Below are 24,812 nucleotides of genomic sequence, written 5' to 3'. Positions count from 1 at the left end.
TAATTTTAAGGTCCTGTCCGTCCCATACCCAATGAATAGCCCAAACCAGGCCACACCTCTGCAGAAGCTTTGCTGGAAAGTTGACTGGCTTCATCTCAGCTTTCCTTCCCCAAGTCAACCAGGTCCCATGCAAATGAGATACAGCTGGTCTCTCATCAAGGGGAGGGGGTTTCCCCTCAGCATGTTGGCAGCTTGCTGGGTGTTCAGACCCATGTGAGGGAGGGAAGTGGAGGGGGGTGGATGTGACCTCTTGTCTTCATGCCTTGTGGTGAGGAGGTGGCTGAAGGGCTGTGGGAGTCTCACCCTCGCACCCCCAACAGGCCCACAGCATGTGACCCGGAAGCCGCACACAGTGTCTTAACCTAAATTAGCTCAATTGTCTTTCACAACTCTCCAATTTGACTGGACATCCCTCAAGGGCAGGGACGGTATCTTGACCTTCTTCTGGGTCCCCCAGGAGAACCCAGCACAACACTAGGTATGTGGCCGGAGATCCGTCCTTATCGTCTGAGCAACTCAGTTGAAATGTCCCTGGAAAAAGTGATCTTGCACTTGGCACAGGGCGTGTGTCCAGGTAAGTGAATCTCCATGTTTGCTGGCTGATAACGATACCATTCTTCAGTCCAGGGCTCAGTCAAGCTGTCTTGTCCAGGCCGTGACCCCAGGAGCTATCTTGTGACCTAGAGAGCGGGTGATGGGGGAAGGTTAGAGAAGGGAATGCCCAAGACTCCCCAGGAGATGTAGGTCATATAAAGGTCGTTGCTGTTGATCCCTTCTCCCTAAAGCAGTGCAGGCTGGGAGAGCATGGCTGGCGTGGCCCACACAAACATAAATCAAGCACCCCTCACCACTGCTTGCTTCGGAGTAGCTAACCAAACTGCAAACACCGCAATCTATAGGCTATAAACCCAAACCTATAAAACAGTGACAAATGTCACGAGCTCTCTGGCGGGTCTCGCCGTCTTCCGGTCTTGACTATACTCAGGGTGGCGTCTCCCTTGCCTGCTTGCAGACAGGATGCTCTGCTTTACATCTAGTCACACTTTTTCTTGCCGTAACTCCTCCTGTTCTGTGTCCTACGAATATGTTGCTCTCTTCAGAACCCTGAAGGCCACCTTCTCCTCTCTGTTTACATGTCTGCTTGTCTGCTGTGTGTGGTGGTGGGAAGGGAAGGCAGAAGGCAGGCTTCTGGCTTGCCCCAAGTGTCACTGATCTGCACAAATGCTGATGGCAGAGCCATGCAACTGATTAGTTATGACACACATGGAATTGCTAATGAGTTTGATAACATTTTAATTACCCCTTGTTCTGCGGGGCAGGCAGCAAACCATGAAAGTAATAATCCTCTTGGGTGCTGTTGCAGTAAGATGAGAGGAGGACAGGTGTGAGCTGCAGGGAGTTAATCCCGGGGGTGGGGTGGGTCTGCAGCAGGGGTGGGTGGGCAGAGATTCCCCTCAGAATTATCTGAACAATTTCCTAATTCTCTACTTCGTTCTTAAGGACCTGACATTTTCTGGGAGTCAGACTCACTCTGGGAAGAAGAGGAAACGAAGGCATATGGAGCATTAGGGATTTGCCCAGGACACATAAGATTTCAAATCCAGAGGCCCTAACTCCAGTCCCTGGAGTCGAGACAGTCCAGGGGACTGACCAGGGATGTGCCCACATGTTTCACGGATCTCCCCTTGGGATGCCGACAGCCTAGACTCCCAGGCTCCTGTGCCCCCGGTTCCAGCCCACGTGAAAGGGGAAGCGTAGGGTGGGGTGAAGTGGCCGTCGCTGGGTACCTTGGTGGTTTTGACTTTGTGTCCGCTGCTGCAGCTCCATCCCGACAGGTCCGGGAGCACTTTACACTCCTCCCCCGGCAGGCAGGGCTCCATCTGACACCACCACTTCTGCAGGACGATGGAGGCTGTGGGAGCAGGAGGCAGTGAGGGCAGCTCTAAGCTGTCCTGGAGTACAGCGTGCAGTCAAGGGTGGGGAGTCTGTGCGGAATGAAGTGCAAGTTTGCACACCGCTGGCTGTGAGCCCTGCCTTCCCCTGTCTTTCCCCTACTCCGGGCTGCTCAGAAAGGCAGTACTCAGGCTGAGGCTGGGGCACACAACCGTATCAAAGTCAATCCCACTGACCCCTACGTGTCGCCAAGACAGCACGGGGCGAAGGCAGGGGAAGTTCTCCAAGGAACCCTTCAGTTGAGTCACCATGGCATTAGCAGAGAGGCACGGTCTTCAACATACCCACTTGGTGTATGTGAGCAAGTGTGAAAGGGCTCCACAGACCAGGAGTGCAAAGCAGGCGTGCATGTGAGCACAAGTGGGCACGTTTACAACATGGTCACGTGAGTGTGAGCATACGAGCATGGGTGCAATCATGGGGGGGAGGGGTGAGTGAAACATCTGTGTCCATGTGAGGGGAAGGTCAAGGCCACAGGAGAATGGGCAGGGGTGTGTGTGTGTGTGTGTGTGTGTGTGTGTGTGTAAGAGACCTCGGAGGCGCAGGAGGAGAGGTCAAGGTCTGGGGGAGTTAAGTGTGAGTCTGGCAGGATATGTGAGAGGATTCATGTGACAGAATGCGTCTGCGTAGCGCCTGGCAGTGAATGTGGATGAGAGGGAGGGACGATGTGGGGATGGTCCGTCTGCCCTCCTCCCCCCAGAGGTACCCAGCATTTGAGACTGATTGCCAAAGCCCTGGGATGGTATGAAACCATATCCCGAGCAGATGGTGTGGCCTAGACAGACCTCCTCATCTCTGTGATCGGGCCCTCCCTGCCGGGTCCCGGCCTCTCACTCACCGTCCACGCAGGAGGGCTTTGCCCGCGTGGTGCCGGCCACCTGGCCGGGAAAGCAAGAGCATTTGACAGTCTGGGAGCGCTCCTCAATGTGGTTCCGGTTGCAGCAGCGATGAGCGGCAATCACCTCGCAGGTGCCCTGCTTCACAAGGACTGAAGTGGCCAGACAAGATGAGGTGCCCAGCCCAGGCCTGCAACCCTGCTCCCCTCCCACCTGCCCTGCACATCCTCCAGGCCCTCCTCCCCGCCGAGGGGAGGGGTGTTCAGAGATTTCCAACTGCAGGGGAGGAGGAAACACAGGAAATCCTCCTGCTGCTTCAGTGTTCCTATCCTTCCTTCTTCCCCAGTCAGGCCACACTCAGCCCTCTTTGGCAGAGCCTGGCCCTTGGGTGGAAGAGAGGTAGGATTCCCCACCAGCCCCCACTTCCTCTGGTTTTGTCCGGTTGAGGGCAAGGGCCCCGGGGGCTTACAATGCGTGGAGAGGATCGTGGAGAGGATCATCCGCTTACACAGGCTTTAGCCATCCCAGAAGGAAAACCACAGAATTAGGCCAGGAGGCAAGACTTAAGCCTCCACCCCAGGGCCTCTCTCCCTGCAGAACACCTTCTGGCCTGGAAGGAAAGGTGAGCAAGGGGTTTGCCCACACCTTCTCTGGGCTGGGATAGCAGAGGGTGGGGTGGATATTCCTGGGCGAAAACCAGAGAAGGAGTCAGAGCCCCTAGAATCTGCACCCTCAGCCTCGGAGATCTGCCTGTGTGGAATAGGGTGGGGTGGTGTCCAGCTCTCCAGGCATCCTGAGAAACCCTGTCCCAGGCTCTGCCACCTCCCCCAAACCTGTGGGAGTTGGCGGCTGCAAGGAAGCTGAGGCAAGGAGGGTCCACAGCCAGGCCAGGTAAAGTGCCAGCAGCCAGGGGCCCGTGCTCCAGTTCTGAGAGGTCCTCTCACGCATCCTGCGGAGCGAAGCACACACCCTGCTCAACTCTGGGCAGGAGCTCCCCGCAGTCCAGCCCCAGCACCTCCGTGCCACGTGCTCTGGGAGGCACAGAGGTGGGCAGGACATGCACACCTTGTCCCCAGGCAACTCCCGGCCTGGCACAAACCATACAAAGTGGTGAGCTCTACAGTAGGGAAAGGGAGCAGGGAGACTGTCCTGCTGGGAAAAGCACGGACAGCTTTGTGGGGGAGATAACATTTAAGAGGGTGTTGAAGGATGAACCAGACATGGTCCCTTGGAGGGCTGTGACACAGAAGGAACCATACTGCTGACTCCCAGTTTTTGAGCCCTTGACCCAAGCACTTCACATACATGCTTTTGCAGCCTTCACAACTGTCCTACAAAGTAGGATTATTTGTACCTATTTGACAGATGAGCAAACTGATACTCGAAAGGCTGGACGCAACCTAAACAGCCATCAATAAAGCATGGGCTAAATACATTGTGGAGCATCTGTACAAATGCAGTTACATCCAGGCAGCTATAAAATAGACTGAGGAAATGCTTTAGGTACTGAGCCATGCAATGATCTCTAACGATAATCCACCATTAAGGGGAAAAAAGCAAAGTGCAGGATGGTGTGTATTAAATGCATAAAAGGGAAAGATTATATATGTTGCTTAAATATGCATAAGCTAGCCCTGGAAAATGTACCAACGAAACATAGTAACATTGATTGCCACCAAAAAGGAGAACTGGTTGGCTGAGAGATGGAGGTAGAAGGGAGACTTATCTATTGCTTTTTTATTTTTTCGGGTTTTGAACTGTGGGAATGTGGTAGCAATTCAATTTAAACAGATTCAAATTAAAAAAAAAAAAAAAAAGAAATGAAATGAAACTAGGGCTAATAGTTAATAGAAGTCAAATGACTGTCCAAGGCCAGGCAGCATGTTGGGTGGCAGAGGCCCAGAGCGCAGAAGCCTGCCCTATTCCTCCTGCACCACTTTGCTTCTCCTCTTCCGCCATCCTTGATGGGTCCCGCCTCCCATCTATCCCAGAGGAGGAACCGGAAATGGAGGGGATCCCAAGGAAGCAGAGGCATAGAGCAGCAGGGAGCTGCCCAGGCATGGAAGGAGCCTGGACCATCCTCTCTGCTGCACTGCTGGCCCCTTGGGACATTATTGGGGTCCCTCAGGTGTCAGCACCATCCTGGGAACACCAGAGGCCAAGCCAAATGCCAGAACTTTGGACAGAGTGCTTGATTTCTGTACCACCCCCCCCCCCAACCCCCATCCCCACTTCAACTCTCTCCCATGTCAACTGTCTTCTCACTCACCTTTTTGGGGATCTTTCAGCTTCTTGTCTGTTCATCCACTGGCCTCAGGCTCACTCTACCTGAACAAGTAAGAAAGACTCTTTGGGGTCTGCAAGGGTTAGAAGGAGCCCATGGTCCTGTAGGGGTGAGGGAGGGCCCGGGTAAGGACAAGGGGTGGCACTGAAGTAGAGGCCAATTCTGATGCTTCCCCAAGGTGCAGGCAGGACACAGAGTCTCTCCTCTGCCTTAGGAATTTGCAGGGATCCTTGCAGACTGTGGGAACAGGTAGGGCAGCTAGCCTGAGCAACCTAAGGGTTCTTCTGCCCCATGGGGGGGATGGGGGTGGGGGTAAAGCGGGGTGGATGGTAGGGAGGGGTCTAGGAATCAAAGTTATCTCCGCTCTGGCCTTGGGGTGGGGGGGTGGGGGGAGCTGAAGGCCAGTGAAGGATTCCTGAGCAGGCTCTGACAGAATTCTGCTCCAAGAGACACCTGGAAAAGACCCCAAGGTCTTGAATCCTTTTGTCTCTACCCCCGACCCTCACGGCACCCCTGTCCTGGACTCACACAGAACTGGCTCAGCTCTGCCACCCTCACCCCCATTTCCCTTCCAGAGGGCTAGAATGGGGTTCCTCTCAGTCTCTAGCCTCAGGGGCCCCAGCTCAACAGCTTCTCCATTTCTCCCTATGGCCTCTCATCCCTCAGCCTCTGAGGGGAGGTGGAGCGGAGGCAGGTGGGAAGGTGGGGCCCAGAGAGGACTATGGGGACGGATGGAGGAAGTGGTGCCAATACCCCAGGAGTGTGCTCCGCAGGCAAGAGCTTCCCAGAAGGTTTATCTCTTTTCTGAGTAGGTATCTCCTCTCCCCGTCGCCCTCAGGAACCTTCATTCCCATCATTACAAATCCAGCTTTGTCTTCTCTCAGGCAGTCCTCATCCCTTTTCTCTCTGAGCTGCCACACCCTCCAAGCCAACTCTCCCATGAGCCCTAAGACCCAAAAGATGGGCAGTGTGCATTTGGGCTGAGCTCTCTGGAATTCTATTCCCTCCTTCAGAGAGACGGTGCAGGGGGCGGGGGAGGGAAGCTTCTGAGATTTTCCTGGGCTTCCACTCTCCTGCCTCAGTTTGCCAGGCTGTTTTTCCCAAACCCAAGATGCAGGCTATGGGGAGGCTGAGTTAGCAGCCCGCATACCAGCGTGGAGTCGAGGATGTGGACCACAAGAGCCTTTAAGCTTGCACTGCCTTCTCCCGGCCTCCTCCAGCGCTCGCCCACTCCTCCAAATTCTGAGCCCCCACCCTCCGGATCTATCTGCCCCACGGCGGTGCCCACTTGCCTCTGAGTCCGGCACCAAGACTCCGAAAGGCGGACTTCGGGCCGGAGCGGCCGGCTTGGGTGCGTGTCGAGTCTGGAGCCCTGTGTCCCTCACCAAGTTGCGGCGTCCGGCAGGCGACGGGGCTCCGGCCAAACTGGCATCACGGTCGTGCCCGGCGCCGCTCCGCAAGGCTCAGGCGGGGTCCTTCCGAGGCTCCCGCCGGCAGGCCAGGGCGCGCGCAGCTGCCGCCGCCTCCCGGTCGCCGGGGGCCACCCCCGCTCCGCCAGCCCCTCTGCGGGCGCCACCGCCTCCTCTCGGACAGCTCCCGGCGGGCGAGCGGGCGGGCACAGGCGGGCGCAGCGGCCCCTGGCGGCCGACGGAAGAAGAGCGAGGAGGGCCCGGCAGGCCCCCGCCGCAGCAGTCCGGGTGAACATCTCCCCGGTGCAGGCCGGGTAAGCCAGAGAGGTCCCCGAAAGCTCTCCTTCTTGTGGCTTCTGGGGGGGGGGGGGGGGGGCTGAGTATAAGGAGGGATTGCCAAGATCTCCAGGGGGGTTGAGTCTTGAAGATTCTAGAAGTGCACTATCCAGAATGATGGCCACTAACCACAAGTAGTTATTGAAATTTACATATGGAAGTGCCTGGGTGGCTCAGTCGGTTAAACCTCCAACTCTTGATTTCCGCTTAGGTCACGATCTCACAGCTGAGTTCAAGCCCTGCATCTGGCTCTGTGCTGACAGCCTGAAGACTGCTTGGGATTCTCCCCCTCTGGTTCTGTCTGCCCTTTCCCTGCTCATGCTCTGTCTCTCTCACTCTCTCTCTCTCTCTCTCAAAATAAATAAACTTGAAAAACTAAAAAAAAAAATAATAAATTTACATATAAGTTGGGGCGCTTGGGTGGCTCAGGTGGTTAAGCATGGGACTTCTGCTCAGGTCATGACCTTACCGTTTGTGAGTTCCAGCCTGCATGGGGCTCTGTGCTGACAGTTCAGAGCCTGGAGCCTGCCTCGATCCTGTGTCTCCCTCTCTCTCTGCCCCTCCCCCACTGTCACTCTGTCTCTCTCTCAAAAATAAACATCAAAAAAATTTTTAATTTAAATTTACAGATAAACTAAATAAAATCTAAACATTGTTTCTTTTTTTTAATTTATTTATTTTGAGAGAGAGAGAGAGAGAGTGCGTGTGAATGGGTACCTGCGCATGAGTGGGGGAGGGGCAGAGAGAGAGGGAGAGAGAATCCCAAGTGGGCCCTGCACTGTAAGCCCAGAGCTCTATGCCGGTTAGAACTTACAAACCGTGAGATCTTGACCTGAGCACAAATCAAGAATCAGAGGCTTAACAGACTGAGCTACCCAGGTGCCCCTAAACACTTTATTTGCACTCACCACATTTCAAGTGCTCAATAGCTACATGAAACTAGGGACTAATGTACTGAAAAGATACAGAACATCCCCAGCATTGCACCAAATTCTATTAGACAATGCACTTCTAGATTGATATGTTAGCCCTCCACTGTGAAAATGTTAAAATCCAGCTGGGAAGAGCAAATGATCTTTGCTCCACCCACCCCGTCACAATGGGAAAGTTCTAGCTGATGTCTAATCTAGAGGGTGTCCTTCCCTCTGTCCCCTTCCCACAACAGCAGACCCTTCTTCCCCAAAGAAACTGAGGCAGAGTGGAGCTAGAACCAGGTGGGAAGAGGCCGCAAGCCAGCGGGGCAGTACCGGGGGGTGGGGGAGGGCAGCCCAGAGCAGGAGGAATGGTGTGGTCAGGGGCAGGAAGGACTAGTGAGGTATGAGGTAGAGGCTGAGCAGGCAGGAGGGCTGATAATTGGTCTCTATGGTTGATGGCTGTGAACCCCAACTTGATAGCCAAACTTGAGCCGGTATGTTCATTATATAGGCTACAATATAATTGCAATTTCTAATTCTTTACAGGGTAAGATTTTAGATGTGAAAGGCTTAGACAAATGGAAGAAGGAAGTGGTCTGTGAATTTTTCTCTTAACAGGAGGAACACTCTTCTACTTTAAGAGGGCTTTGGGATTGGAGTAATGGGGTGGGGAGAGGTAAGAGGGGAAAAGCCTAGTTCTGAACTCTGAGCCATTGCACATGGCTTAGGATAAAGGGGCCTGTCTTGAGGATGCCCAGTTGCCCTCACTGGCTAGGGCCACACACATTCCTGGCAGGGCCAGGCACTGAGCAGTCTCAGCTCTCAGCAGAGAAAAATATCTCCCAAGTCTGCCTTCCTACCCCACCCACTTTTCCCTCTCACTTTCTGCTGCCTCAGGGATGAGTAGAAGTGATGACCTTCTTACCAGGTTCTGGGGCAGTCTGAGGAGGGAGGAGGTGTGATGATGCCAGGGATCAGAGGTAAGATGTTCAGAGACAGGAGAGCCTTAGGATTTAGTCGGGGGGTGGGGGGTGCTGCTCTGGAGCCCAAGAGTGCTGCTGACATCCCTGATGACCATCTGGTGCTAGAGCTAGGGGTCTCTCTGTCCTGGCTCTGTGGCCTATTTGCAGCCACACCATGATGGGTGCTGTGAAGAGCAGGGATTAGGGAGCAGGGTGACACGGAGAAGTGGTAAGCAAACTGCCCCAGAAACACTGAATAATAAAAATAGACAGGATGTTATATTTTTCCATCAGTCTTTGCTTGTGCTGTTGTTTATGCCATTTATCTGACAGCTGGTTCCTGTTTTTCTCAAACAGGAGAGAAATACCCATAGCAGCACCATGCTGTTTACCCCCCTTTGCGTTTGCTACTCTATGTGCCTTTGGGTCTGATTTTTCTTTTTTGTGTGTGTGACTTCTACTTTTCTGGCTGCCTCTGCCCAGAGTGCAGGTATAATTACAGCAAATATAAAGACCTGAATGATCATTATGAGATTTTTATTTGGAAGCTGCCAGGAAAGCCACCCCTTCTGGGGACTCACTTCAGCTCAGGAAGAGAGAGCCTTACCTTCAGGAAGCATTCCGCCCACAGAGCACAGAGATGGCATCCCAACCACAGACTTGGTGCCAGTGATTCCTGAGGGCTACTCCTGTCTTGCATTAGGGCCACAAGGGCCTTGTCCTCATTTGGACAGTGCATGGTGTAGGAGGTTCTCTGGAGGTCTACTGATTAATTCCCTGAAACCAGGTTTGGGAACAGGGCTCTTTGAACATCAAGTTAGTGCCACCTTTTCCTTTCAGATAGGTGCTTAGCCTGGCCTCTGTCTCCCCCTGGCGGTACGTACAGAACTTGTTCGGCCTGCAGGTTCGGCCTCTGTCTTGAGTTGAAGGTGGAAGAGGAAGAAGCCCCACTCTTTGCCATTCACCTCCTCCTTAACCCTTCCTCCACCATCCCGACAAATTAGCTTGGTTCATCAGACAGAATCGAGTTTGGGCGTCTGGGGACTGGCACGGGTGTGAGTCTCTCACTGACTGCGTGACCTCTTGAGGCAAGTTCTGTAAAATGACAGGCGCGTCATCGGTAAAAAGAACGTAATAAAATCTACTTTGAAGTGTTGCTGTGCAGTATAGATGGCCTACTATATAGAAAGTGCTTTGTAGCGGGCTTACTATATAGAAAGTCCGCCATAAATAGCAGTTATTGTAGTTATCCTTACTAAATATTCCTCTAGCCCTGATGTGGTCAGGGGAGGTCTAAATGGGGCTGGGGGAAGGGGGGGAACAGGGAATTGGATCCTGAGAAAGAAAGTGAAGTCGGAGTGGTAACCGCTCTCCCAGATCTAGAGGTCATGGGGAGCAGGGCCCTCTCAGGAGCCCAAGAAGTTACCCCCAGCTCCCTAATTCAGGATGGTCGACTCCAGCCCGCCTCGTTCACACCCCCACAGCACACCCAGCACCAGCTGGCTCGCCTTCACTCTCACTCCGGCAGCCCCAGCCAGAGGTGTTGTCACACCAGGTGCCTCACACCCAGCGGGTCGCCGAAGCTGCTGGTTTCGCTCTGAGGTCATCAGCTCCATCATCCTCCGGGGTAGCTGCTAGGAACGGAAGGCGAGGAGACACCACCCACCCCGTCACAATGGGGAAGTTCTAGCTGATGTCTAAGCTGGAGGGTGTCCTTCCCTCCCCTTCCCACAACAGCAGACCCTTCTTCCCCAAAGGAACTGAGGCGGAGCGTAGCCGGAACTAGGAGGGAAGAGGCCGCGAACCAGCAGGGCGGTGCAGGGGCGGCCCAGAGCAGGAGGAAGTTTTCCCGGGACCCGCCCTGCCCTCGCGGAGCCAATGGCCGTGGAGAGCCCGCAGGAGCGAGCACCGCCCACCGCGCGCCCTAGGGGGGCGGGGCCTGACTCGGGGCGGGGCCACGCCGAGGGCGGGGCAGGGAGGCAGCATGCTAAACCGGGTGCGCTCGGCCGTGGCGCACCTGGTGAGCTCCGGGGGCGCCCCGCCTCCGCGCCCCAAGTCCCCAGACCTGTCCAACGCGCCCTCCGCGCAGCCTGCCGTCCCTCCAGAAGCGCCCAGGAGCCCTCCGGCGAGGGCTGGGAGCGGGAGCTCGGCGCCCGCGAAGACAGTAGAGGCTCGAGCGAGCTTCTCCCGACCGACCTTTCTGCAGCTGAGCCCAGGGGGGCTGCGACGCGCTGACGACCACGCTGGCCGGGCTGTGCAAAGCCCCCCGGACACCGGCCGTCGCCTGCCCTGGAGCACGGGCTACGCCGAGTGAGCGTCCCCGGGAACACCCTAGCCAGGATGGGACCCCCAGCCCTTACTTAGACCCTTCCCCAGCTGGGCATCCCCGGCGCTGGGATGCGTGCCCCTGGCGGCGCTCGGCGCTGGGAACTCCCTTCTCCCAGGACCTTTGCTATCCTCTGGGCTTCGGGCTGCACCCCCTCCCAGCCGCTTCTCAAGTCGGTGCAGTCTTCCTCAGGATCTTCCAGCTCGTTGACTTCCCTCACCCGCGCCGCCTCAGGACCTTGTTCCCTTCCAGAGCCCGGAGCCCGGAGAGCGGAGGGCCCCGTGAAGGATGAGTTGGCCAGTTCTCTGTTGGAGCCCGGCAGTTTAATGGCTAGGGGAGGCGGGGCTTCAAGGAGGCCCGGGGCGCTTTTCATAGAGGAGATGACAGCCAGAAAGATTCGCTCCCGGGCTTCCCGACCCCGGCGCCCCAGTTCCCTGTCCCTCTTACCGTTCCCCTCCCCCTCCACACCCAGAAATAGCCCGCGACACCAGGCGGCCTCCGGCTTCCCCAGGGGCGGGGGAGGGGGCCGCCCGGGAAGCAGGAGGGTCCCCTTTGAACGCCCCTTGGCGGGGGGCATTGCGCTGGCCAGGCAAAGACGCGGACCCCCGGTCGGAGTGGCGGGAGCAGCCGGCTTGCTCCCAGGCCGGGTGTATTTTAATGCATCTACTGGGAAAGCAGAGCTTTGAGGGAGACGGGGGCGCTGAGGTCGCTGAGGGTGGTGGCTGGTAGACCCGTGGCCCCACCGCCAGCTCCTTTAGCTTTCTATCTGAGAAGAGTTGGTGGCTTATGTGGCTTCTGCGCAGTCCAGGTGGGCTTCCACCCCTGCCCTATTTCAATTCCTCTTTCCCTATCTGGGCTGGAGCACTGCCTCACTGCCAAAGCAGCAGAAACTTTCACTGGAAGATTTTAAGATAAAGGTGGGTGTGCCCGTGAGGGTGGGGTGCTGTGGACCAGGCACTAGAAAAGTTGACTAGGCTTCAGGGCGGGATGTAGGGTCTTGGCAAGCAGGATAGTAAGACCTCCTGCTGCCCCTGTCCAACCCTTTCCCCAGCAGCCCACAGGGGTGCCCCCTTTGCAGGGGATGGGGGAACTGAGGCAGGCAGGTGCTGCTGCTGGCTTTTCTGTGAGGTGGTGGGGCCTGACACCCAGACAGTACTCCTCGTGCCTTGCCCTGCCTCCCTTCCCCTCCTCTTTCTGGCCTGGATCCCAGGTGGCTGTGACCTTTCTCAGTTTGGCCAGCAGGCTAGAGAGGGTGTGTGTGTCTAAGGTGGGGGTTATTCCAGGACCTGGTCTGGTGTCCAACCTGATGTGGTCACTCTGGCCTGGCAGGGTCATCAATGCTGGCAAAAGCCGGCACAATGAGGACCAGGCTTGCTGTGAAGTGGTGTATGTGGAAGGTCGGAGGAGTGTTTCAGGGGTACCTAGGGAGCCTAGCCGAGGCCAGGTAAGCCCCCACCCCAGCCCCTAGCCTCCAGAAACCTGGTCACATCTCTTCCGGGGGATTCTAGGCATCTGGTTTTAAATCCGAGACATGTGGAAGACCTAACTCCTAACTCACTAGCTTTCTACCTCTGACACAGAACCTTTATGTGGCATTTGAACAGTTAGAATGTCAGTATAAATGTTCAGTTTTCCACTTAGAATATAGGTACTACTGTATTTATGGATGGTAATTAATTAATTACCAATATTTATTTTTGCATATTTTATCCTTGGAGTTTGGCTTTTTTGATGCTTTTCTTTCTGACACATAATAGGCCCTTGGTAAATGAGTGAACAAATCTAATTTGCCTTTAATGCCAAACTCTGACCTCCTCTCGGATGTTTATATGGATGCCCCAGAGTCTTACATAATACAAGCCACACACACACACACACACACACACTCTCTCTCTCTCTCTCTCTCTCTCTCTCCCTCACTCACCTCCAACTTTTCCTCCACCAGGGACTCTGCTTCTACTACTGGGGCCTGTTTGATGGGCATGCAGGGGGCGGAGCTGCCGAAATGGCCTCCAGGCTCCTTCATCGCCACATCCGGGAGCAGCTAAAAGACCTGGTAGAGATACTCCAGGACCCCTCGCCACCTCCCCTCTGCCTCCCGTCTACCCCAGGGGCCGCAGGTTCCTCTGATCCTTCTCACTTGGTTGGTCCTCAGTCCTGCTGGTCTTCGCAGAAGGAAGTGACCCATGAGAGCCTGGTAGTGGGGGCGATTGAGAATGCCTTCCAGTTTATGGTGAGTGGGTGGTCCTGGCAAGAGCCTGCTAGGCAGTCACTCTGGTCAACTCTGGATGGGGATCAAGTGGCCTAAGTGGGTGACCCTGAGAACCCACAACACCTTTGAGGGCCTGAGCAGAGCTTGGTTCAGTAGGGAGGGAAGGAGTAGTTAGCTATACCCATGTCTTCCCTCCTCTCCTCCAGTGTGGCTTGGCTGGGCCAGTTTATTTCTGCAGATGGGGGCGGTGGTTGTGTGCCTGGAACCTCTTCATTCACCCCTTTGACCCTCCTTCACGTGGCAGGATGAGCAGATGGCCCGGGAGCGGCGCGGCCACCAAGTGGAGGGGGGCTGCTGTGCACTGGTTGTAGTCTACTTGCTAGGCAAGGTGTATGTGGCCAATGCAGGTGACAGCAGGTATGGTGGGGGGGTTGCAAATGCCTACAAGGGGTCCCACTCTCTGGGATGGGGGCATAGAAGACAGTGAGGTGGTGGGTTTTAAAAATCAAAAACTGGAGGGAGGGATGGGGTCAGGAGCAGTTACAGACATAAGGAAGGACCACAAGGGGAGGAAAGATGGGGGTCTGGGTGAGGAACCCTAAGGGTCATTATGGGGAAAGCCTGGTCTTTCTGGAATTCTCCACAAGGGGGCTGAGGAGAGCCAAGCCCAAACCTTTTCTTTCTCTGGGCAGAGCCATCATTGTCCGGAATGGTGAAATCATTCCAATGTCCCGGGAGTTCACCCCGGAGACTGAGCGCCAGCGTCTTCAGCTGCTTGTAAGTAGGAACTAAACGCTCTACTCCCATTCTTTGTGGACTCTGTGGCTCTCTGTAGCCTATGTCCCCATCCCTACTGCACAGACAGCTCCTCACCTGCTCACTGGGAAGGCTATTCTGCAGACTACGGCTGACCTGGTGGAACATGTAGGAGGAAGGAATGTGGGTTACTCCAGTGCTCCCACTGTGGCCCCAGCTGAGGAAGGAAGTGGAGTCAGAAGTGGGGAATGGAAATAGCAAAGGCCCATGAGAGGCAGTGTGGCTTAGTGCTTTAAAGTCCTAACTCTGGAGCTGGACTGCCTGGGTTTGAATCCCAGTTCGAGTACTTTGCTAACTGATCATCAGACGGTTCCCTTGCAACACTAGTTCCTGCCTTAAGGGTTGTTGTGAGGGTTAAAATGAGCTCCTATACATTAGTATTAGAACAGCGCGTGGTGCATGGTAAACTCCATTTAAGGCCCTACTGTAATTAACATCTATACACCAGGGTGTGCTGTAAGCCTAATGCTCCCTGGCCTCTGCTCTTGTCCGGCCACTCCCAACCTCAGGGCTTCCTGAAACCAGAGCTGCTAGGTGGTGAATTCACCCACCTTGAGTTCCCCCGCAGAATTCAGCCCAAGGAGCTGGGGCAGAGGATGCTGTACCGGGACCAGAACATGACCGGCTGGTAACACTTCCCTCAGAGCTGGGGCACGTTCCCATGGCAACACAACCAGTCCCTCACCAGCAGCAAGGTGGAAGCTGGAGGCTGGGCCAGGCTGGGGGTTGGGGGGATGTGGTCCTTCTTAGGGGTTTGTGTGAGGGGCATGGCTCCTAGGGGAGGGGGGGCTTTGATGCCTGGGTGATGCCTCCTGTACTCCCCCCTCCCCAGGGCCTACAAAAAGATCGAGCTGGAGGATCTCAGGTTTCCTCTGGTCTGTGGGGAGGGCAAAAAGGTAAACTCCATGGTAGAGGTGGGAGAGGGCAGGAGGACCCACCACAACTTGTCTAGGGAGGTGGAGGTTCTACCTGAGGGTAGGGGTGGGAGGGCCCACAGCTTTGGAGCCTGGGAGAGGGCTGTGGCAGCACCCATACTCATTCCCTTTAGGCTCGAGTGATGGCCACCATTGGGGTGACCCGGGGCTTGGGAGACCACAACCTCAAGGTCTGCAGCTCCACTCTGCCCATCAAGCCCTTCCTCTCCTGCTTCCCTGAGGTGAGCCGAATGGGGGCTACCTCAACCATTCCTTCCCTCCTCTGGGGGCCTCAGGCTGGCTTCTTACCAGGGTCATTTTGTCCCCAAGCTCCTTCTTCACTCTCTTCTCCCACCAGGTACGAGTGTATGACCTGACACAGTATGAACACTGCCCGGATGATGTGCTAGTCCTGGGAACAGATGGGCTGTGGGATGTCACCAGTGACTGTGAGGTAGCTGCCACTGTGGACAGGGTGCTGTCGGCCTATGAGCCCAATGACCCCAGCAGGTAGGAGTTGTAGGGCAGTGGGGGGATGACAGTGGGGAAGGTAGGGGCAAAGGGAAGCAATGCTTGGGGACCCACATGAGGGCCTGTGTATCGATCTTCCCATTTACATGTTGGTACATGAATGTGCACGTGTGCTCCTGGCAGGTACACGGCTCTGGCCCAAGCTCTGGTCCTGGGGGCCCGGGGCACCCCCCGGGACCGTGGCTGGCGTCTCCCCAACAACAAGCTGGGTTCCGGGGATGACATCTCGGTCTTCGTCATCCCCCTGGGAGGGCCAGGCAGTTACTCCTGAGGGGCTCAGCCCTGACCCTGCCCCCAACATCCTAGCCTCTCCCTGCTTACCCTCTGCCAACCCAAATCAGAAGTTGTCTCCCTGACCTTCTTTAGTGCCAACTTAACTGAAGAAGGGGTGTCAGTTAGATCCAGAATTACAGCTAATGGCAAATAAACCACATGGATAAAACGTGTGTCTTTATTTACTTTGATTAGAAACTGAAAGGCCCTTTCAGGTGGTGGAAAGAACCCCCCGAAGCCGTCCTAAATATGTAGTGCTCCCAGGCTCCTTCTTCCACCCTCTGCTCTTCCCACTCCACGTGCTCTTATCCATGTCCATGGCTTCATCCACCTCCTGGCGTTTTCCAAGTCAGTATTTCCAGCCCAGGTCTTTCCTGAACTTGATGTTCATATAGCTTGTCTCCTGAACATCTCCTCGACATCCCACAGGCACTTCAACTCAACGAATGTCAGAATCCACCATTTTCCTACAAACGCGTGCCTTCTGGTTCACCATGCCAGTGGGCACCAGCTCATCGGCTCAAGTTAGAAATCTTGGAGTTGGTCACCTTTGGCGTCTGTCTTTACTCAGCAAGTGAATCAATCACTACATACTGTTGATTATATGTTACAAAATATATTTCATATTTGTCCCCACCCCTACTGTTACTAGTACATTAGCCTCCTAACTCCATGCCCCTGTATGCCCCAATGTGACCTTTCCACAGTGTGGATCTGATTGGTTATTCCCTTGAGAGAACATTTCGGTGGCTTCCTAGTGCACCTAGACCAAAATCAACACTCAACTCTTGAGTATGGCATACAAGGACATTCATAATCTAGCCACTGCTTCCTTCTCCAGCCCCATCTTTCAGCCCCACCCCCACCCTCCTGGGGGTTCCATAATTCTTTGGGCCTGTTGTGGCTCCAACTCATTTAACGTCTACACATCACCTTATCTGGAACACTTCACCTGTCCTTCGGGGCTAGGTATCCCACAGCCCATGCATGCCCCCACTACAGCCACTGCCGGCTGTAATGTAACTGTCTACACTAGGAGTGGGTATGGGGGCGCCTGGGTGGCTCAGTTGGTTAAGCGACCTACTCTTGATTTTGGCTCAGGTCATGATCTCGTGGTTCATGAGATCGAGCCCCACGTGGGGCTCTGTGCTGACAGTGAGGAGCCTGCTTGGGATTCTCTCTCTCTCTCTCTCTCTCTCTCTCTCTCTCTCTCTGTCTCTATCTCTCTGCTCCTTCCCCACTCTTTCTCTCTCTCAAAATAAATAAATATACATTAAAAAAAAAAAGTAGTGGGTATGGAGTAGCAGTTAAGGGCAGAGGCTCTAGAGTCCAGCTGTTTGGGTTCTGGTGCCAGACCTACCACGAGCTCTGCAACCTCTCTGAGCCTCAGTTTGCTTCTCAGCAAAATGGAGATAGCAGTGCTACCTTCTAGAATTGTTGTAAGACTAAAGTAGTCCATGTGTTTATGTAGACCCAGGTGCATGTAATAAGGGCTCAATAACTTGCTATCTTTAAGTTGTATGTATTCCAAATTTAGACTGTAAGTTCTTTGAAGACAGAAATCAATTTGAACTGAGCACATAGGTCTCCATTCACACACAGCGTGTTTACTGAACCAGTTAAGAGGTCTGGGGACCAAACTTCTCTGGACCTCAGTTTACTCATTTATCAAATGTGTGGGTTGCACTTCAGATCTTTAAAATCTGCGTGATTGCTGACATTCATTCATTCAGCGATTATGTCTTGAAAACCTGTTGTGTGCCAGGCAGTGTGCTAGGCAGTGGTGAGGGATGGGGGGTGGGGAGAGCATAAAGGACAGCAGGGAGAGAGCACCAACTCGGGAGCCAGACAAGCCTGTCTGAATTCTCAGGTACATACTAATAGCAAAAATTTGGGCAAGCCACTTCTCTGAGCCTCAATATCCTTACAGGCAAACGGAGATGGGTATACTTAACCCAAAGATCCATGATGAGTATTAAAAGGGCCGAGCTATGTAGCGTATAGGTCACAAGCTAACGAAATATATTGGTAGGCTTCCTCACCTTCCAACCTTCTCAGCCACTTCAACAGGAAAAGAGATACCCGTGCAGGTAAATACCCAAGGCGACATAATGGACCGGGGCAGTGTCCCTAGCGGCACCGAAATAACGCATTGGGGATGGAAGCTGACTTCCCAGCTGGGGATCAGAAAAGGTTTCAAGGAGCGCCCTTTGAGGGGTCCACAGTAATTGGACTCATGGAAACTCCAGGCTGGGGGAAGGACGGGCATTGTGAAGTGGAAAGGTGACCTGGGTCTCAAAGGATGTGAAAGGTCCTCAAGGTTGGGGCGTGATGTTGAGCGGTACTTACTCCGCAGGATTTTACGAGAGGAGGGCGGGCGTCTTCCGCAGCCCCCCTCCCGCGAGGTCCCGGGGCGTGTAGGCGCCGGTGGCCGGTTGGCCACGGGAGGGCAGCAGCGGCCCTTTCCGACCCCACCCCGAGTGCCTCGCAACTTTCCCGACGCCGGTCCACCCCCGGGGGCTGGAAGGCGGAGCAGAGACTGAGTCCTCGAGGGGGCCCACCCGCCGCCCACTCCCCAACCCGCCCGGCATCCCACCCTCGACCCCCGGCCAGCGGCGGGGGCCAGCAGCTGTGGCCCCCGGCTGGGCGGTGGGCGGGCAGAGCCAAGGGCCGCCCCCGGCCGGTCCCTCCCCCAGCCGGGTCCGCCCCTCCCCGCCGCTGCGCTGAAGGAGGGCGGGGCGGGGCCCCCCGGGTCAGTCTCAGCCTCCCGCATTGGCCGCGCAGCTGGAGGCAGCGGAGCGGAAGGTACCCGGGCCGGGGGCTAGGGTGGCGGGGCGTCCCGGGAACTCGACCCCGGGAGAGCACTTTCGCTCCCCTCCTCTGGGCCGGAGCTCCGGGCGCCGGCCGGGGAGGGGGCTTTGGACAGAGCGCGGGCCGCCCTCCTTCCCTCGGGACGCGGCGTCTGGGCTGTGCGGGGGTCGGGCCCTCTCGGCCCCTCCCTGGGCTGCAGCGAGGGCTCCTCCCCACCCCCCCACCCCCCCCTGTTCCGGGAACTGCCCCTCAGGGCCTCTCGGCTCCTGTGTCCGAGCCTGGGTCCCTGCCTTTCCCCTCCCGGCTTCCCGGAACCTGCCCCGCCGGGCGAGAAGCCAGGAGGCAACTTGGGTCTCCGCGAGGGAGCCCAATTCCAGACGCTGTAGCTCCCAAGCTGGGCGGCCCGATGTGGACCTGGGGTGGGGTGTGGGTCCGGGCACAAATCCGGGTGGAGGTGGGAATTCCCCCAGGCCAGGCCGGTGGAATGGCGGGAATAGGGGCGTGGTGTGGCCAGTGGGGGCTGCCACTGCTCGGAGAGGTCTGGACACCTCCCCAGAAGCTTCCTGGAGTGTGCCTGGGGCGGGAGGTAGGGGAGATTGGGAAGCATCCAGCTCCTTTTTGTGTAAGTAAGAATCTCCTCCCTTCCAGACCCCTCCCTTATACTCCCCAACCCAGGATTATCCTGGGGCTTTGGGCTGGGAGGATGCAAGGCTGCGTCCTGTTCTTACTTCTGGTTTTAAAGTTGAGGTGGTATCTGATTCCTTTCCTAGACCTTAGAGCTGATCCGCTTTGTACAGCCTACCTCTGGTTCCTCTGGAAGTCTAGAGAATGATTGAGGAGAGGGCGGGTTGTCTGGTCTCAGGGAAGGCTCCAGGAGCTTCAGGCTCCATTACAGCCTCTGTGTGGTGTTTGGTTGCCCATCTTAGGGTCAGCGGGGCAGTTCTTCTGGGGCTGCCTCTAATAGGGAGCTGTTGTCCTTGCCATGCTGGCCTTGGGCCTGGTGTCCTGGCTTGGCCTAGGCCAGCTGCCCTTCTTGCCCAACTGAGAGCCTGAAGGGAAAGTCTTCTAATTGAGCTGGGGGCTTCAGGGTACTTAATGCATGCCCTTGCCCCTGAGTTCTGGCCTGTGGCTCCCACCATGGGGTGTCATCTAAACTGTCCTGCTGCAGGCAGGTAGTGGCATCCTCACACCTAAACAACTGGTACTCACCCTGGTGGTGACTGTCTTTCATCAACACTGCCCATCCCAGGCGGGGCTACCCCAGCCTGTTTTGTTTTGTTTTGTTTTGTTTTTCACACAGCTGGACCAATGGAACCAGTGGGAGTGGGTGGGGGGAGTTGATCACCTGGGCAGAATTTCCGGGGAACCCCCTTTTTGAAGGTGGTTTCCAGTTTTGGAGGAGATCGGCTGGCAGGGTGAATGCCTTCTTGCCTGTCTTGGGGTATCAGAGAGAGAGCCCCTTTTGTGGTGGGGAGAGTGTGGCTGTATCCTCTGAACTCCTATAAATTCTCTCTGACTCATATCCACTTCCTCTCATCCCAGTTTTGTACGTGTGTGTGTGTGTGTGTGTGTGTGTGTGTGTGTGTGTAGGAGCGGGAGGCCACCCAGGATCCTACTGTTGAAGAGAACTAGCTTTGGGCTTGGAGAATTCGCTTTCCTAAAAGGCAGACCAAAGCCAGGCTGTGAGGTGGTGGTATGTGGGGAGTACAAGAGTTCAGCCCAGTTTGACAGGATGTGGGACGGAGAGAAAAAGCCAGGTCTGGGGCAGAGATCAGGTTACCATCCCCTTCTCTCTTAACTACTCCTTGCCTGGCTGGTGCTGGGACTGGTCCTTGTTCAGCTCTTTTTTTTGGGAGCTCCTCCCAGCTCAGGCTCTAGCCCCCTCCCCCTTCCCTACAGCCTCGACCGCCTCTCAGCTCTCAGAGCCCGCCCTCTCTTCCTCCAAGGCTGGAGGCCTGGGAACCTCAGCCGGCTGGAGGTCAGCTCCTCTCCCCAGGGAGGGAGGAAGTGAGGCTCAGCTCAGGGGCAGGGAGGCTGGGTAGGTGTGATGAACTGTGCAGATGCTTGCTCTTGTGTGTTAGGGGCCGGGGACATATGGAAACCTCGGGAAGCTGACTCCTCGCCCTGAGTCACAGGGAGGGGTGGGCAGGGCCTTGGGGTGAGCTGGACAGAGGAGAGGAAGGGGCTGGTCCGCGGGGTGGGTGGAGGTGATTCCCTAGTGGATTATTCTCAGTCACTCTGCTGTGGTGGATGTGTGGCTCCCTACAGTGTGGTCATTGTCCCCTGCCTGGGGCTGAGTGACCCAGTGTTGCTGCCAGGCCCAGAAGGAAGGGGGGAGGAAGGCAGACTGCCCGAATGTGGGCTGTGGGCACTGCCGGGACTGAGCCTTCTTTGTGTGACTCGGGCTGGCTTTAGGGACTGGGATGGGGTGGGCCAGGGAAGCCGGTTGGCCGCTGCCACTGCCCTCTGGGTTTCCTTCTCTCTGCTCTCTTTCCCATCTCTGGAGTAATACGTAGAAAAGGCTCTAACAGAGTCTCGAGTCACACAGCCCTGCTTTGAGTGCCATCCCTGCCACAGCTCTGAACACACATTATAACCTCACAGAGCCTGTTTCCTAGTTTGGCAAAATGGGAAGCACACCATCGATCTTGCAGGCTTCTGGGAACTGAAGGAGATGATTTTTGTGGAAATGCTCAGCATAGTTTCCCTTATCCACCTGCCACCTCGTAGCTGGTTCTACTAGCCTGTGGACTTGGAGAGGATGCCTCATTTGTGACTGGGCAGGCAGGACTTGTCCTGAGTGAGGGACAATGTGTTCTTGATTGGACCCTAGCGATTATTAAACTTTAGAAGTATCAGAATCCTGGTAACAAAGTCTGACTTGAAGCCCTGATATGTATAGCAGATAAAAGTTGGCCCTTCCAGACATGTCCCTGATCCCCCCTCTTAAGTGTCTAGGGTCCTACAGTTGGTGGATTAGATCAGAACTCCTGTTTTCTGGCTCCCTGATTCTTCCACCTCCCACTTCTGTATTCTAATCCGTCTAGGGAGACCTGTCCCTGACCCTCAGATTAGGAATTTCAAGCTCAGTTGACTGAACGATTGGTTCTCGGCAAGAATGTGCCTGGGCAAGCCCCTATCCCTCCCTTCCCTCTCTTTGCTGGAAGCCTTGGTTTCCAGGTCTTGGGGGGCCCCAGCGAAGTGTTTTTGGATATATTGGCTTTTCCCTACATTCTCACTGCCTCTTCCCTGCCAGCCCCAGCCATGGCTGCAATCAGAAAGAAGCTGGTGATTGTCGGAGATGGGGCCTGTGGGAAGACCTGCCTCCTCATCGTCTTCAGCAAGGACCAGTTCCCAGAGGTCTACGTCCCCACTGTCTTTGAGAACTACATCGCAGACATAGAGGTGGACGGCAAGCAGGTGAAGGCCAAGAACCTTCCCCGTCTCCCCCTGGGAACCCCGCCCCCTCCCTTTGGACCTTGGATGTCCTGCCTCACCACCCATGTCCCTGCTCCACTCTCCCTGCTGGAGCCAGTACAAGTTTAAGTGAAACTTTAGTTTTAGGAAATCTAGATACACCTCCTTCTTCTCTACGCCCTGGCTCTATAACCCAGGCCCAGTCCTTTTGCCTCTGAGCTTAAGCTCCTTTGATGGCAAAGTGGGGATAGTGGTCAGGCCTCCTTCAAAGGCTTTTGTCACTTAAATCAGATAGCGGTGCTCACGAGGGAGCTCATAAACTACAAAGAGATCAAGCACCCGTGTCTCAGGATTTCTAAGACCTCACCTTATTTACATTGTGTGATGGTGATTAGCGCTGTCCCTGGCATGTAGCAAGTGCTCAGTAAATGTTGAGTGAGCCACAAGGACCAGTGGTTTCAGAAGAGGACCTCTGGGTGGCAGGGGAGGGGTGTAACTGGGGCCCTCAGGCCAGCTACTCACTGGGCCTATGCATCAGGTGGAGCTGGCTCTGTGGGACACGGCCGGGCAGGAAGACTACGATCGCCTGCGGCCTCTCTCCTACCCGGACACTGACGTCATCCTCATGTGCTTCTCCATCGACAGCCCCGACAGCCTGGGTGAGGTGGGGGTGAGGGCGTCGGAGAAAAGGTACTGAGAACCCCTTGGAGTCAGCCAACCGGAGGTAGCTCTCACCTCAGCTCCTGTCAGCCACCATCAGAGGCCGAGGCTGGGGGGGCTTGTGACAGGGCCCTGTCAGCCTCCTGCACTGTGGTGACTCTGGCCCTGGGGAGGGCTCCAAGGGTGTACTGTGGGGGCAGAGGGGCTTTGAGCTGTGAAAGGGACTGTTGTGCTGAAGAGCCTCTAACACTGCTGGGGGGAAAGAAGGGGACCCTGGGGGGAGCTTTCTAGCCTAAGTGGAGGCACCAACATCTGTCGGGACATGTCTGTGCAGAAAACATTCCTGAGAAGTGGACCCCGGAGGTGAAGCACTTCTGCCCCAACGTGCCCATCATCCTAGTGGGGAACAAGAAGGACCTGAGGCAAGATGAGCATACGAGGAGAGAGCTGGCCAAGATGAAGCAGGTGGGCGGGGCTGCCAGGCCTGGAGCCCCCGGGACAGATGACCTCCTTAGGGTCTTCTCTCCAGTGGACTTCCCAGTGAGGCAGTGGAGGCCCACCTCCTACTCCCTGGCGAGGAAGAACCAGAAGGGCTCTTGCTCTCCGCTACCATACCTGATGAAATTGTCAGAGAATGCAGTGACTTGTCCAGGGTCACTTGGCGTTTTATTTGCTTCCATTCTTTGGGGGTTGGGGCTATTAAGAAGAGGAACATCCCTGTCTTCAGAGGCAGCTTCTTATAATAGATCTTTTGCTTGAGGTATGGGCTGACTCCAATGCCAGTGGGCCCGCATGGCCGGAAGGCCCAGAGTGAGGGAGCTGGTTTACCTGGTAGGTGGCTCTCTAGCCAGAGGCCAGGATAAAGAATATGGACTCTCCTACAAGGATAGTTATGGCAAAACTTTCAACCGGGGGGGGGGCAGATATGGTCACGTCTGTGCGTTAGAAAAATTTTAGCAGCCGTAGGGCACTTATTGGAAAAAAGCGAGAATGGGCAGGAGACTGGTTAGGAGGTGCTGGATGCTGAGGCCAGAGAAGGGTGTGTCATGGGATATAGGGCTGATGGAGACATCTGATGTAAACATTAAGAGTCTTGGGTCCTGGCCCAGAAACTGCCCAGGGTGGCTGGGGCTGGAAGATGCATTTGTCCTAGTCACTACACTCATGGCTAAAGTGGGGAGAGGTGCACTTAGCCACCAGCTTCCTTTAACCTCTCGACTTCTGTCTTCCCAGGAGCCCGTGCGATCTGAGGAGGGCCGGGACATGGCAAACCGGATCAGTGCCTTTGGCTACCTCGAGTGCTCGGCCAAGACCAAGGAGGGGGTGAGGGAGGTATTTGAGATGGCCACTCGGGCTGGCCTCCAGGTTCGCAAGAATAAGCGCCGGAGGGGTTGTCCCATTCTCTGAGACCCCCAAGGCCTCCCCTGTTCCCCCCCCTCCCTTCATAGGGTTGCAGAGCTGCCCACCTCCTGGCCCCATCCTCTTAGGGCTCCTTGCCGAAGGCTCCCTTTTCAGTTCCTCCCAGCCCAGGACTGCATCTGAATTTCTGAATTTTGCCAGCCCCCCTCCAGCAACCCCGTGGTGGTGGTGGTGGCGGCGGTGGCGGCGGCGGCGGCGGCCTGGCCCGGCCCGGCCCTCCCTCCCTATACTCTGGAACCTAGGGCAATTCCCTGCCCTTCCAAGAGCAGAGTTCCTCCTCCTGCTGCCTTGGTCCAGGGGTGGGGCTCTTGATCCCTTCAGCCTTCCCCATAAGATCATCACACACCAGCACTTTATATACTTCTGGCTCACGGGAGTGTCTGGGGTAGGGGACTTGGAGGGTGTAACCCAGAGCCCCGGGCCCCTGACGGTTCTGCTTTGGACTGGGGCCTAGACTCTGGCTCTTCTTGGTGGGGGGACATGAATAAAGGCCACAGGCTCCAACATGTGTGTGGCAGCTTCCTGTCTTTCTCTCCTGGTCCCTGCCTTGGCTGTGAGCCGAGAGTCCCATCTCTCCCAAGTTGTTTGCCAGGCTGGCCCCCGGTCTGCAAAGGCAGGACTCCCGGGCAGGCAGGGCGGAGTCTTGGAGCAAAGGATGAGGTCATGCCTGGCTCTGGGCCTCGGAGGCGGGTGAGGGGAGTGGTCTGGAGCAGGGGCTAAACTTAGAAGCCTGTGGGTG

General features: G+C 55.8%; 3 protein-coding genes and 1 long non-coding RNA gene across 7 annotated transcripts; 3 read left to right on the top strand and 1 right to left on the bottom strand.

The window, feature by feature from the left end:
• Nucleotides 1-492: 492 nt before the first annotated feature.
• On the bottom strand, nt 493-6,669 carry TAFA3 (TAFA chemokine like family member 3). The gene is made up of 6 exons (XM_042953460.1): nt 6,366-6,669; nt 5,059-5,117; nt 3,623-3,738; nt 2,792-2,941; nt 1,788-1,912; nt 493-680 (listed from the first exon to the last, which is right to left on the bottom strand). Exons 2-6 carry the CDS (start codon nt 5,091-5,093, stop codon nt 669-671), a joined length of 438 nt encoding a protein of 145 aa, XP_042809394.1. The 5' UTR covers nt 5,094-5,117; nt 6,366-6,669; the 3' UTR covers nt 493-668.
• A 1,269-nt stretch (nt 6,670-7,938) lies between these two features.
• Nucleotides 7,939-9,850, top strand: LOC122228418. Its single transcript, XR_006206576.1, has 2 exons — nt 7,939-8,032; nt 9,535-9,850. It is a non-coding gene; the product is annotated as an uncharacterized LOC122228418 (long non-coding RNA).
• A 264-nt stretch (nt 9,851-10,114) lies between these two features.
• Nucleotides 10,115-15,935, top strand: PPM1J (protein phosphatase, Mg2+/Mn2+ dependent 1J). Of its 2 annotated transcripts, XM_042953456.1 has the most exons (11): nt 10,116-11,004; nt 12,350-12,464; nt 12,966-13,076; nt 13,176-13,253; nt 13,537-13,649; nt 13,925-14,009; nt 14,558-14,676; nt 14,881-14,944; nt 15,097-15,204; nt 15,321-15,472; nt 15,617-15,935. In XM_042953456.1, exons 1-11 carry the CDS (start codon nt 10,679-10,681, stop codon nt 15,762-15,764), a joined length of 1,419 nt encoding a protein of 472 aa, XP_042809390.1. In that variant the 5' UTR covers nt 10,116-10,678; the 3' UTR covers nt 15,765-15,935. The 2 variants fall into 2 exon arrangements, with proteins under 2 accessions (XP_042809389.1, XP_042809390.1); XM_042953455.1 differs by having other exon boundaries at nt 10,115-11,004; nt 12,966-13,253.
• Nucleotides 15,936-18,464: 2,529 nt separating this feature from the next.
• On the top strand, nt 18,465-24,583 carry RHOC (ras homolog family member C). 3 transcript variants are annotated; one of them, XM_042953457.1, is made up of 5 exons: nt 18,465-18,571; nt 21,834-21,997; nt 22,533-22,653; nt 22,989-23,119; nt 23,888-24,583. In XM_042953457.1, exons 2-5 carry the CDS (start codon nt 21,842-21,844, stop codon nt 24,059-24,061), a joined length of 582 nt encoding a protein of 193 aa, XP_042809391.1. In that variant the 5' UTR covers nt 18,465-18,571; nt 21,834-21,841; the 3' UTR covers nt 24,062-24,583. The 3 variants fall into 3 exon arrangements, with proteins under 3 accessions (XP_042809391.1, XP_042809393.1, XP_042809392.1); XM_042953459.1 differs by lacking the exon at nt 18,465-18,571 and adding an exon at nt 19,178-19,199; XM_042953458.1 differs by lacking the exon at nt 18,465-18,571 and adding an exon at nt 20,534-20,555.
• Nucleotides 24,584-24,812: the final 229 nt, after the last annotated feature.

The sequence above is a fragment of the Panthera leo genome, chromosome C1 (assembly GCF_018350215.1).
Source record: "Panthera leo isolate Ple1 chromosome C1, P.leo_Ple1_pat1.1, whole genome shotgun sequence".
Classification (NCBI taxonomy): domain Eukaryota; kingdom Metazoa; phylum Chordata; class Mammalia; order Carnivora; family Felidae; genus Panthera; species Panthera leo.
The sequence above is the reverse complement of the archived record's forward strand: the minus strand, read 5'-3'. Positions and strand labels throughout refer to the sequence as shown.

Coding starts and splice junctions, on each gene's coding strand:
- TAFA3 (XM_042953460.1), bottom strand. CDS start 5,093: ATGAACAGACAAGAAGCTGAAAGATCCCCAAAAAG. Junction 3,739..5,058: donor GCTGAAAGATCCCCAAAAAG/GTGAGTGAGAAG, acceptor TTCGCTCCGCAG/GATGCGTGAGAGGACCTCTC. Junction 2,942..3,622: donor GCAGCCGCCAACTCCCACAG/GTTTGGGGGAGG, acceptor TGGCCACTTCAG/TCCTTGTGAAGCAGGGCACC.
- PPM1J (XM_042953455.1), top strand. CDS start 10,679: ATGCTAAACCGGGTGCGCTCGGCCGTGGCGCACCTGGTGAGCTCCGGG. Junction 13,254..13,536: donor AGAATGCCTTCCAGTTTATG/GTGAGTGGGTGG, acceptor TTCACGTGGCAG/GATGAGCAGATGGCCCGGGA. Junction 15,205..15,320: donor TCCTCTCCTGCTTCCCTGAG/GTGAGCCGAATG, acceptor TTCTCCCACCAG/GTACGAGTGTATGACCTGAC.
- RHOC (XM_042953457.1), top strand. CDS start 21,842: ATGGCTGCAATCAGAAAGAAGCTGGTGATTGTCGGAGATGGGGCCTGT. Junction 22,654..22,988: donor CGACAGCCCCGACAGCCTGG/GTGAGGTGGGGG, acceptor ATGTCTGTGCAG/AAAACATTCCTGAGAAGTGG. Junction 23,120..23,887: donor AGCTGGCCAAGATGAAGCAG/GTGGGCGGGGCT, acceptor CTGTCTTCCCAG/GAGCCCGTGCGATCTGAGGA.